Source organism: Mus caroli, chromosome 2, assembly GCF_900094665.2.
Source record: "Mus caroli chromosome 2, CAROLI_EIJ_v1.1, whole genome shotgun sequence".
NCBI lineage: Eukaryota > Metazoa > Chordata > Mammalia > Rodentia > Muridae > Mus > Mus caroli.
In genome coordinates, this window is record NC_034571.1 from 66,528,583 (window position 1) to 66,541,595 (window position 13,013).

Genomic DNA, 13,013 nt, shown 5'->3' on the forward strand with positions numbered 1-13,013 from the left:
AGGCTCCTAGCAGAATACTCAAGTCCAGGCTAGGACTAGGGTATTAAACCCCACACCCACACCTAATCCAATAAGACCACACCCCCAGTGGAGGAAGGAGGGGTTTGCACTTTCTCTTCCTGTCTTTCTCTTGATCACAGACATCATTTTCCATATACTCTGTCCTCCACCCTAGATTTATATTACCAGTGCCTTTGATGCTCTTGTCTTTGAACTCAGTTTGAGTCACAACACCAGCTGTTTTAGGTCTCCATCTTCTAGAAAGCATATCATGAACTTCTCAGCTTCTAGCATCATGGAAGCCAACATGATGTCAGCGAACACCCGGTCTACCATGGAATTTCCTGGGCTGGGGAAATGCAGGGCTCTACTTGATTTTTGTGGCGGCGTTTCTGATTTCTATACAGCAATAATTATCCAGTGTTGTCGGATGTGCAGCTCTCATTTGAAGAATGGCAGAGCCGTGCGGAGAATGAATGGCGTTGATTGTGATACCGAAGCTCAAAATAGCTTGAGTAGGAAGCGTCGGTGTTTGTTAAGGAGAACCATCTCCTGCATCCTTCACAGCAGAAAATTTCAGGTTACAGATTGTAAACGGAGGGCCATCGACATAAGGGACCTCAATGATCTATTAGTAGGTTCTTGTGGAACACAGAAGACACACACTACTTATCTGTATTGTGCAGAGCAATAACTCTGAGTTATTGAATGCATACAGTGTGCTTGGTGCTTGTGATACAAGTCTGTGATACTTTGTATATGCTCAACCCAGGGAGTGTCACTATAAGGAGGTATGGCCCTGTTGGAGTAGGTGTGTCACTGTTGGCGTGGGCTTTAAGACCTTCATCCTAGCTGCCTGAAAGCCAGCCTGCTCCTGTATGCCTTTGGAACAAGATGTTGATCTCTCAGCTCCTCCTGCGCCAAGCCTGCCTGTATGTTGCCATGCTCCCGCCTTGATGATAATGGACTGAACCTCTGAATCTGTAAGCCAGCCCCAATTAAATGTTGTCCTGATAAGAGTTGCCTTGGTCATGGTGTCTGTTCACAGCAGTAAAACCCTAACTAAGACAATGTCCTATAAGCATGATGCTCACATATAGTGCCATGAACCGAATATCTCTATTTACCGATGAAACAGAATCTTAAGCTAAACGTTCATCTAACATCATATTCTTAGAGGAAGAAGGAACTGAAATTTGAACTGAGGGGCCTATCTCCAAACTGATGACTTACCCTCTGCTCAGATACACAAAATACAACATGAACATTAAGCGGCTATTTAAGGGCCGATAGGCATCAACACATATATATCATAAAGCACGGTCTCTATCTAGCTGGAGGGCTGCAGTGAACACCTCAGCTGTCACAGAGAACTCACTGAACTACAAGAACAGGATTAGGCAGAAAAATATTTTTTTGCCAATGATCAAAACAGGTCTAGAGAATACTTAATGCAAGTTATAACTGGATCTTTGAATATTCAGAAGCTAATAAAAGTTCCTAATGAAGATATTTTGAACATGTAAAACACATACCAGTACTTGTAGAAAAGCTTATAATCTATTGATATTTTCAAGCCAGGAGGTATATATTTATACACATTAATGCATAAATTGTTGACTATCAATTGCCAGTTCTACCTATATGTTTGTGGCTATTCCTGTTTTTTTTTTTTTTTAACATTTATTTTTACGTGTATGGGTATTTTGTGTGCAGTGCTCATGGAGAGACCATGAGAGGACATCCGATTCCCATGAATGGAGTTACAAGTGGTTGTAAGCCATGATGTGGGTGCTGGGACTCCAACTGGGGTCCTCTGGAAGAAAAGTCAGTGCCCTTAACCACTGTGGTCTCTCTCCAGCCCCTGCCATTTAAAATAGAAAAGTTTAGAATGAAGTTCACTAAAATACTAACAAGGTCACTTCTAGGTGATGGAACAATAGATAATTTTAATTTTTTTCCTATAACTTTCTCTTAGTTTTTCTACTTAGTGTGGGCTTCCCTTCCAGCCTCACAGTAGATGGGTTTACTGTTTCTTTTTAACAGTTTCTTTTTTTTTAATGATGTCATTTGCACGCTATAGCTTCAGTCATTTTCAACATATCATTCAGGGGTTCTGTGATTTCTATGACATGTACATTCCTCACATTGTGCAATTTTAAGTCACTTCTTGAGTTCCTGACAGCCTCTTTCTGAGTCCACTGCCCAGCTCTCACCAGTGCCCAATCCACCTTCCATCTTTATAAATTTATCTTCTCTAGACATTTTCCAAAATAAAAATACATCATGTATGGTCTTTTTTAGTCTGGTGTTATTTTATGTCCTTTAAGAGAGGGGTTGGAGAGATGGTTTAGAGCCTTTGCTGCTCTAGCGGAGGACCTGTGGTTTCCAGCACCCACATGGCAAGGACCTGTGGTTTCCAGCACCCACATGGCAGCTTACAACCATCTGTAACTCCAGCTCCAGGGGATCTGGTAACTCTGCCTGACCTTCAGGGGGACCAGGCACACATGTGACATACTTATATATAATGCAGGCAACACCCATGCATGCAAAGTAAAAGAAATAAATCTGAGAAAGAATTAAACAAAAAAAAAGAAATGTCGAAGAGTATTTTTTTTGCTTGGCTTTTCCCCTCTTAGCAACGATAATCAGTGGTGCATTTTTCTTTATGTTTGTAGTTCTTGATAACAGTCAAAACCCTTTGGGACCATGAGCATAACCTGTATATCACCAGTAAGAGTGTACCTAAGGGGGTTCCCCCACACCTCTCAATTCCTGATGTGGGGATATATAAGAATGTTCCCCTATTCTTATATATGAATAACAATCTATAACCACTTAGTTCTTATCACTCGGGAAGTCATTTTGGATGGATCTTTCATTCTCATTCCGTTGACAGAAATGGCAGAACCAGCACTTTGAATTTCCCAGCTCCAGTTCAAGGGAAGGGAGGTGGCTCTGGGCCCTGGGCCCTTTGTGGTCCTCACTGTCCTGGTGAATCACTGAAGCCTACCTCTAGGGGTGCGTGGAGTGATACACATGCTCTGAATGAGCTACTCGTTGGTGTTCCTTCTAGATAGTATTTAAATAATTCTCCTTGTCCTTAGAGGTAAGTCAGTGCTCCCCACAGAACAAACACAGGCCTTGCACTTTATGAGACAAATCTTAAAATGCTTTGCATATGTGGAGGACTTTTGGAGACCTTACCCATGACAAGCAGCCCCTAAGTGTCCTCCTTTGCTAGGTAATAGTCTCCCTCAAAATAGAATTTGCACTATTTTGTTCCATTTTTCTTTAGTGTCCCTTGTGGCGTCTTCTCGTCCCTCTGTCACTGCCTCTCAGACTGGCCCGCAGACTAAATGAGAACGATGACAGGTGATATATTGTCTTTTATTCCTCTGGCTCCTCACCTCTAAGTATTCTCTGAGGCATTTGGAGCAAGCGTTCGGTAACCTTGAAATGTCCCAATAGCTCAGATACCTTTATAAACAAAAAATATTTAGAAGACATGTCTCCTTCACACCATGTAAGATGACACCTTTGGAAGTCTTAATGTGGTATAATATGCTAAGAGATATTTATGGTAAATAATAGAGATTAACGGAATGAAGCTCAGCTGAGGGACAAGCCCAGAACAGGGAGTTTCTGCTGAAAACACTTGGTTGTGGGTCTGAAACCAGATCCTGTCTATTGAACATGGGGAAATGGAAAATTTTTCTGGAGAGATTTAAGGTCAAGGTTGTTGTAAGAGAATCAAAGCATCCCAGAAGGCACAAGCTGTTTCCTGCTCCCCAGGTTCCCTGCATCGGCCCTAAATGGGCAGTGTGTGTGTGTGTATGTAGGGACAGTAGCAAATGAATGAGGGTAAAGTCCTGTTCCATTCCACCCATGCCTATTTCTAAGTGTATGTTACAAATATCGAAACAGCGCTTGATAGGAGTCCAACAGATTTAACATGTCCCCAAATTCCTGAACAACAGTCCATGTAAATTTATTTATTTATTTAATTTTTTTTGGCAGAGTATAACTGAACGACTTCTAGGCATAACACTTACAGTGAACACCTACTGGAAGATAGGCAGCTGTGGCCACCCTCCGCACTGAGCCTGGGAAGAGGAAGGCTGTGGGAGAGAAGAGGCTAGCCACCCAAGTTCATGGAGTGCCCAGGAACTTGGCTTCCAGACCTGAAACCTTAGTTCTGCATGGGTCTCAGGGATATACCATTCTTAATTGTTTCTTTTTGTCATGGTTGGGACATGGAGTCCAAGCAAGTCCGAGGTTCAAGGCCTGTGACTTCAGTTTGCACCCCCCTTTTTATCCTCTGGTCTCCTGGGTCCTTCTGCTTCAGACTGTCTCTTTTTCCCAGCCCCCAACGCCCCTCAACCTTCCGAATCATTTATCCTTTGGGGTCCACATCAAGAGACCATGGTATCCCCCACCCCATCTCATCGCAAGCCTTCCCAGCCCTGCCCTCTCTCATCCCAATTTAAACAGGAGACTGTAAAGGTGAGCCAGGATCAGCTAGCAAGTTTTGACAGCCACCGAGGAGGACTAATGGGTTTCTAAGGAAACGGAGAGGCAGCAGCCATTTTAGTGGCATTTGCTGTACGAAAAATATATAGAGTCTGACATCCCCTCCCCACGCGCAGCCGGGTGGCATCGCAGCAGAACTCCCCCTCTCCCCTCCCCCGAGGTGAGGGTAGACGCGGGCCTGGCAGAGCGGGGCACCTGCCGCAGGTGTCGTGGGGTCGCCGCTCCTGGCGGGCGGGCGGGGCGGCGGGGCTCCCACGCGGGCGCCGCAGTGCAGCGCGGGCCTCGCGCCTGGCCCGCCCCTCGGTCCCCGCCCCGCAGGCCGCGGGAGCCCGCCGGGAGGCGCGCGGGAGGTGGCCGCGGCCCGGGGCCACCGCGCGCTACTGCCCAACATGGTCGCTGCGCACGCTGCACACTCTCCGTCCTCGGCCGAGTGGATCGCCTGCCTGGATAAAAGGTACGTGGGGTGGGGTGCGGGATCTGGGTTGCGGGGGTCCACTCGTGGGGTGCCACCTGCGGGAGAGCATTCCACGTGCCGGGAACAGAATGCGGCGCCGTGGGGGACAAGGTGCCAGCCTGCCCTGGTCCCCTTCCGCCTCGCTGCGACTCCACGCTCCACTCATGGGTAGGTGGGTGGTTTCCAATGGGCATTAAGACCAGGGAGGGTACATGCATGCGGGCTTCAGGCTGTCCAGACCCTCAGGGAGAATGTCATTTAAGTTTCCAGGAGGGGCGGGGAGTAGTGGGGGTATGCATGCAGGTGCAGTCACCTTTTTTGTTTGGGGGGGGGGGGAACCAAGTGTTAGGGACTCAGTGGAGCCTTCAAGTCCCTTGCTGAAATTCACAGCCCTCTTCCCACGGGCGCTCTCTCAAGGTCTGTGTTAGGAAGGTCACCGGAGGCGTCTTAATCTTCTGCAGAAAAGACCCTCACTCTAAAGAGAAATTTAAACCGCAGAGAGTGCTGGCTCTGGCCAGCCTCTGATGAAGGTGCTGTGGGTGACAACACACTGCAGTTGTTTCTAGGCTCTGTCAGTGTAATTTTCTGTTTGTCCAGATTGCAAATTTAACAGTAAACATTACACAGTATGTTAGCAATTCTAGTTTGTTACCCTAAGGAGAAAGGTGCTGCATCTGAACTTTGAAAGAAACAAGCAAAACGCCTTGCAGAGCGAACAGCCTCTGAATCCCAGAGTTTGGTGCCAAAGGCCAGTGATTCACATCCTTCAGCAATCTGCATGATATCCGAATTGCATTTGTGGGAATTATTTTGTGCTCTGCCATATTGAAAAATTTTCAATGAACAGATTTGTGACCGGATCAAACTTGAGGATCTGAAGAGTGGCCGGCTGTGCCTGTTCTACTATTGTAGGCCTTTGATGGAAAGATATTAACTAACTGAAAAGAGCGAAATGAACTCATTTGAATAACTTAATGTGATAAACATTCTTGACTTTTAGTTACTACACAGTAGCAAGAATATTTTTGGCAGGCATTGCCCCATTTCTGACTAAAATGGTAGGCTCTAATATTAGAGAAATTATATGCAGTAAACAGTAAGACAATTGAAGAGATAGTTAAGTCACACAGAATTCTGTGGAGGAATTAAAGGCATATTTAAGCCGAGAGCTTGCTAATGCGATCAGTAATCTAAATTTAATACTTTAGGAAAAGTGAATTATAAAACAAGAGATAATCAGGAGCTTGCACTTAACCTATAAATAGTGCTTCCTCGTGAGTGATAATTTTGGGTAGTAAGCAACATACTTCTCTTTGCAGAACTGCATAGCAAACAGTCAGTAATTCATTGGAGATCCTTTCGTCAGTGAGTACTTAGGGCAAAGTCATGGGGTGGTGTGAGCGGAGTGGCTAGGATGTCTATCCCTGTGCTTCTGCCTGTAAGATTGTATTCCAAATGGATTTCTAGAACATGGCACCACAGTTTAATGCCACTATTCATAGTGGGCAAAAAAACCCAAAAATGAAACAAAACCCCAAAACCCCACAAAAACACACACAAAAAAACAAAACCCAAAACAAACAAACAAAAACAAGATGAAGTAAACAAAAACAAAATCCAAAAAACAAACAAACAAAAAAACACCACAAAAAGGCCCTCCTCTTCCTGAGCCTCAAGTCCCTGACCTGCAGGTGAGTGGACAGATCGATAAGCTGCGGATGTTTAGGCTCAGAGCTCCCACCCGTTCTGAGCTTGTACCTCATCACTTTTACTTCCTGAGTTGAAAACTGAGTGTCCTTGGCTCACCCCCAGCAGAAGGGAGGAAAAAGCTTCCTAGTGCTTTGGAAGCTAGGAAGTACCCTGTATATGTTTTATTTCCACAGTGTGAAGACCTTCTTGTCTATTCTGTGGCCTCGATCCCAGAATTCCTCAGAAGAGCCATTTAGGAGGGGCTGTTTCATGGCAAGCCAGTAGGAGAGGCCTATTTTGAAGTTGCGATTTTAAATGTAGTCTGTTAAATTTTTAAAAGAGAGAATGAAGGCTGGGAGTGAGGATGGGAACTTTCTGGGGAACTCCCAGTGCTGCCTTCTGTTCCCGGCTCTGTGGTGGGCATCGGGGTGTAACAAATGAGAGCTGCTTCTGGGCTGGGAGGGGCTGAGGGTGTGGTGGTGGGGTAGCTAGGTAACTGTGACTGCAGTCCAGTGATAAATGCTTCAATGAGGATGTGTAAAGTGCTTTGGAAATGCAGAATCAGGCCTGGGCGTAAGAGGCTGAGAGTTATTCTATCAAAGATAGAGAATAGGTCAGGCCAGGCAGAGGAGCAGCTTAGGCAAAGGCACACAGATACAGCCAGAGACTTGCCTATCCTCCACACCTCGAATTTTTTTTTTTTTTTTTTTTTTTTTTTTTTTTTGTGACCATATCTAGACTCTAGAAGGGACACTTTATTTTCTAAGTCTTTTTGTCATGGGCATTTCCAAGTGTGTACAAGAAAGGAAGGACCAATACAGTGAAGTGGTGCTTGGGACTATGATGCTGGGACCATATAGTAAGGTTAGCTGAGGAAGGTCCTTCCAACGTATGTATGAGCCCAGTGACCAGGAGTATGAACAAAGAAGAGCACAGAGATTGGAAATAGAAGAGAGAGCCATGGACCTAGCACAGCCAGTAGAATGTCTGCCGGACGGACACCTGAGTTTCCAGCATCTAGGCAGAAAACCTGGCATTGTAGCAAACATCTGCACACCCAGCAATGGGCGAGCATAGACAGGAGCTCATTGGCTAGCCAGTCTAGCCAAGTTGATAAGCTCCACATTCAACACTGTACCCTGTCTTATAAATAGGGCTGTGAGTGGTCAAGGAAGACACCCGCATTGACTTCTGATTTCTACATGCATGTACATCTACATGCATAATACACACCCACACACCTACTCCCCCCCCCCCCCCAGGTACAAACGTACACAAACAACCAAAATTTTAAAAAAAGGATTCATTTACTTATTATGTATATAATGTTCTCCCTGTATGTGTGCCTGCACTCTAGAAGAGGATACCAGATCTCCTTATAGATGGTTGTGAGCTGTCAGGTGGGTGCTGGGAATTGAACTCAGGACCTCTGGAAGAGGTCTTAACTTCTGAGCCGTCTCTCCAGTCCCTACAACTAAACTTTAAAAAAGGAAAGGGAAGTAGAAATAGAAAGGTCTCCCCAAGTAAAGACACACATAGGGAAAATTGAAGTGAAGCAAATGAAGAGGAAAACAGAGCCTGGGAAGTGTGTGGTTGGCATGCCCACAAAAACCCTGGCTGGGACAGAACTCTCCAAACTTGACATGCAACGAAGGAGGTCCAAGGGATGTAGCTGTGTAGATTATGTTGAAGAGAAAAGATGCAAAGTGTCCTACGTGTCAGCGACTTATAGTCATGGGCTGTGGTGGACTGAAGTGTTGTCTATAAATACACACCAAAAGAATCAGAACGGTATCAGGCATATCAGACATTAGGATGTACAAACCAACACCGAGAAAAGTCTTCATGCACCCATTGGGAATGCAAAGCAAGTTCACTGCTTGCTTATGGATCTTACATAGATTGCTCCTTGAGCTGAGATGATTAGCTAAAAGTGGAATTACATACATTCCTACTTTGGGGGATTTAAAATAGTAAGATGGCCCTTTAAAAAATGTGATGACCTTTAATCTTAATGAAAGGTTTTAAGTTGACTTCTGTGGATTTAAGAACTATTTCTAGTTGATCACTTGCATGGTGGGTAAGGGGCATCACCACGTTTTGTGAATCATTGTCTGTTCTCAATGATAGTCGAGCCAGAATCAGCAAACCATAGCCTGTAAATGCCCCAAGAATGGCTCTAAAATCCCTGAGTTGGTTGGAAAATAAATAAGAAGAGTAATATTTCATGATCCATCAAGTTTATGTGAATTCAAATTTCAACGTGTGCATCAACAGTTTCATTGGAACACAGCCGTCCTTACTCGGTTACACAACGTACTTACCTGATTATTCACTGTCTGTGGCTGCTGTCACTCCAAGTGGCAGAGCTGAATGGCTGCAAGGAGGCTTGTAGCTCAGAGCTTAGTGTCTGTGGTGTGAACCCTCGCAGGAGGCTCTGTCATCACTTGCTCTCCATGAGAGGCTCTCCCCAGGGAGAGATGGGGAAACTCCTTAGGTGACAGGAACTATCTTCTCTTGGTAAAAAGTTTACTGGGTGCTTCCTTGGTTTGGAGTTCTATAAGGCAGAACGGTTCTGTTGATTAATTTACTTGAAGGCCGTTGTCTCACAGGCTGAAACAGAAGCAGAAGATGAAGTCAAGGATGATGGGTTATATAAAAAAGACTGCCATCTTTTAAAGGCAACTAAGGTTGTCTTCTTTTGTTTTTGTTTTTTTAATTTGTGTTTCCTTGAGGCACACACACATGTGTGCACACATACATACATATACATGTGCACACACATGTGTTTACACACACACACACACACACACACACACACACGCACACAGATTTTTGTTGACAGTTCCTTTGCATGTGACATAGCCTCGTATAGATGGTGTGTTAGCTATTTTGATGTGGTTGAATGGGATTGAAAGAAACCAAGGAGCACATTTGCTAAAACCAAAATACTTTGTAGGACACATGGTGTGAGAAGATGACTCAGAAATCAAAGAGGCACCAGATACAGTCTCACTCTGGAGGGATGGAGAAGATCAAAGAGGCACACAGAGGGGAACTCTGGCTCTGGGGGGAGGCTGGTGTCAACCAGGCAGGACCCCAGGGATGGCTTTCCTCTGGGACTTTCTCCAGGGCTCAGAGCTAGCCTCGCATGCTCTCCAGGGATCTTTTGATTTGTCAGCACACTGAGAATTCCTTCATGTTTCAGGGAAGGTCGCACTGGCACCAGACTTTTGAGACCTTAGAGACTAGCCAGATCATTAATTTGATGTTAAATCTGTACCACGGGACAAGAGGACACGCTCATTCTTTGGCTAATACAGTTGCGCCAGAGGCCAGCTGAGCAGGGAATCCAGTTAAGCAGAAGCACATCTCTTTCCACATCTCTTTCCAATGAGAAGCTAGGCTGCCAGGAGGGCAGGAAGCTCACATCTCCAGCCTGCAGAGTGTATTCTTTCCCCAGAGCCTCAGAGCTGGGAATTGAATCCTAATCACAAGGTAATTCTGGGGGATACTTGAGGACAGCTTTGCTGTCCCGACTTCTAGTTAGATGACTACCACAAGAGCTCCCACGGCACACTTTGTCCACTGTAATAAGACAAGTCAGACGCCGTGGTGGTAACTGCCTGCTTGCTTCTCATTTCCCATCCCTTGACATTAGTCACTGCATGTAGTCATCCCTTTATCTCCAGCACCTGCCCAGTGCCCTCAGTGTAGAAGGTGCTCACAGGGCCAGGGTGATGTGGCCACATACACTATCTCCTTTGGGCCCAGGTGGCCTCTGCCACTCTCTGACAAGGGTGCAGGTGATGGGTGAGCCATGTCTACATCTGCTCCCACTGTTCCTTCTGGTTCCTGGCTGATGCGAATTCTGGCTTTGGAGTGGGCGTGGGGAGATATTTCATGACTATTTTAACCAACTGTTTAAAAAAAATTCTATTTTTATTGTGGAAAATTTCTAAATACACAGAGTAGTAATATTTTCTAACTCTGCCCCTCCCCCCACCAAGAATCCTTAGCTCATTGATAGTCCTATTTTACTTTTATGTCCATTCATTCTCCTCTGGCTCTATCTATCTATCTATCTATCTATCTATCTATCTATCTATCTATCTATCATCACTTAGTTATTTACTTATTTAGTTGTGTGTGTATGGCATGTGTGCACACAGGTGTGCAGACGCTGCAGTGGGTGTGTGTTGAGCCCAGGAACATTCAGGAATTCTTTCTCACCTTTCATTGTGTGTGAGCAAGTCACCCTTTCCTCCGTCACACAGTGTACAACATGCTAGCTGACCCCACATCTTCTGGGCCATTCTTCTGTCCCTGTCCCCCATCTTGCTACAAGGGTTCTGGGATTACAGATGCATGCTACATAATCCTGCTTTTTAATGTGGGTGCTGGATGCAGATCATCAGGCTTGTGTGCAGTATTTGACCCATTGGAATCCCCCCCCCCCAGAGCCCTACCTGTGGGTTATTTTGAAGCAATTCCCACATGTAATATTTAATCTGCAAGCATTTCAGTATATCTCTTAGAAAGGTAAGGAGTTTTTATAAAGAAATGAATTCCATTACTATACATTAAAAAGTTTGCTACTAGTTCCTAAATATATTCAAATATTCAAAAGTTCCTTGTTTATTTCAAAACTTTCTTTTTTTCCACTTTGTGTCACCATGCAAATTATTTACGTTTAGTTCAGATACGTTCTTATATGTGAATTTCTCTCCATATTTCTTGAAACTGGGGTCTTGTTGGCCTCTGAATTTGAATGGTTTCCCTGTGGTGATTTTTAGTGACGTGTTCCTATGAATCTGTTTTTCTTGAGGTTGGCCTTTGGGTTTAGAGCTTGGTCAGATTCTGACTTGATATTTTGGTGAGAGCTTCAACAGAGGAGTTGAGGTGTTCCATCAAAAGGCCCATGGTATCTGCTGACCTCTTTCTGTGATGTAAACAATACATCATGTCCAAGTTTAATGTCTGACATCTCTCTGTGTGCAGCTTCTTAAGGGACTGCTCACTGGGCAGACATGCTGTGTTCATGTGGAACATGTATACAGGCACGGTCTGGTATCTAATCAGGACCAGTGCTATGGCTCTGATTTTATTTGCAGAAGATTTTTAAGGAAGAAAAGCATGACAAGCCCTGATGCCCTCAGAGAGGGGACATGGGAGATAGTATGCCCAAGGACCTATAAGAGCCTATAAGAGGTGCAGCTTGGCCCAGCAAACCCTTGTCTCTGCTGTCTGTCCCTTGTCCTGAGCCTGGGAGACTGAATTTTCCATAGATAAGTGGTACCTAAAAGAGCAAATGTCTTCTTTGAGTTCCCCTAGGTGGAGTTTTGACCCTTCCCGTGATAGTTAGACTAACATTGCCTTTCGTCTGAACTCCCTTGGGTTTATAAGCTTTCATAACCCTTCCTTAGCAGAGGCTAACCTCCCATACCACCCCTCCGAGGCATAGCTGACTGGTTTTGCTTTGGGCAGATTTAAAGCTACATCTCAAGAGAGGCAGGGAGGAGAACTGCTGTTCTATGCTTTTTTTTTCTCTCCCAGAAATGAAGGCTCAGGGTGGCTCTGGTGGAAGAAGCCTCCGGTGGTGGAGGAAGAAGATGGAAATAACTGGGTGGATGGCAGATAGGGAAGCAGCTGTACACCCCAAGGAAAACAGCAGACTGGCCTGGATGACAGCAGCAGTCTCCAGCTGGCCGTGTTGACTCAGCTGCCTCTCTATGAATCACGTGGGTCTCCTGCAGAAAAGCAAAACCTGTGTGGTCCTCTTTTTCCTCTTCATGCATGCCCTTGCTTCCATGTCTCCTGCTCCGTGAAGATTACTTGCATTTTGTGCCCCAGGCACATGTCCCAAAGCAGGTGCCTTTGTCTCTGCCTGGGGCAGTTCCCTTGAGATGCCCCACTGACATTTTGCAGGTACCCTGCCTTTACCTTCCACTGCCACAGAAGCTGGAGAGAAAAGAAAACCAGCCAATTCTCTTCCAGTCTCTTCCTCCGGTCCAGGTCTCCTGGCCACAGTGGCAAAGTGAAAGAAGGCTGCTGAGAGATTCTAGGATGGCTTTTGCTTTCATGATAGACAATGGAGATATTGATACATTGGTTGTCCAGGAGGCTTGGGCCTGTGGGCAGCCATCTTGCAACTCAAAAGGCGAGACCAAGGGAAACCCAAGGCCCAGTCCTGACTTTGCTCAGCTACTGTGTATTTTAAGATTTTCTGTCTTGTACTGCCGGGCGTGGTGGCGCACGCCTTTAATCCCAGCACTCGGGAGGCAGAGGCAGGCAGATTTCTGAGTTCGAGGCCAGCCTGGTCTACAAAGTGAGT

At 45.4% G+C, this 13,013-nt stretch overlaps 1 protein-coding gene across 3 annotated transcripts in view; it reads left to right on the forward strand.

Annotated features, from left to right (window-relative positions):
- The first annotated feature begins 4,854 nt into the window (after window positions 1–4,854).
- Rapgef4 (Rap guanine nucleotide exchange factor 4) overlaps window positions 4,855–13,013 on the forward strand; it is a 298,925-nt gene continuing 290,766 nt past the window's right edge. For 2 of the 3 annotated variants that reach the window (XM_029474005.1, XM_029474006.1), the window contains exon 1: window positions 4,855–4,990. In XM_029474005.1, the coding sequence (XP_029329865.1) occupies window positions 4,926–4,990 (65 nt within the window). In that variant the 5' untranslated portion in view covers window positions 4,855–4,925. Of the gene's footprint in view, window positions 4,991–5,139; window positions 5,159–13,013 lie in introns of those variants that run through there. The other variant, XM_029474008.1, reaches the window with a different exon arrangement.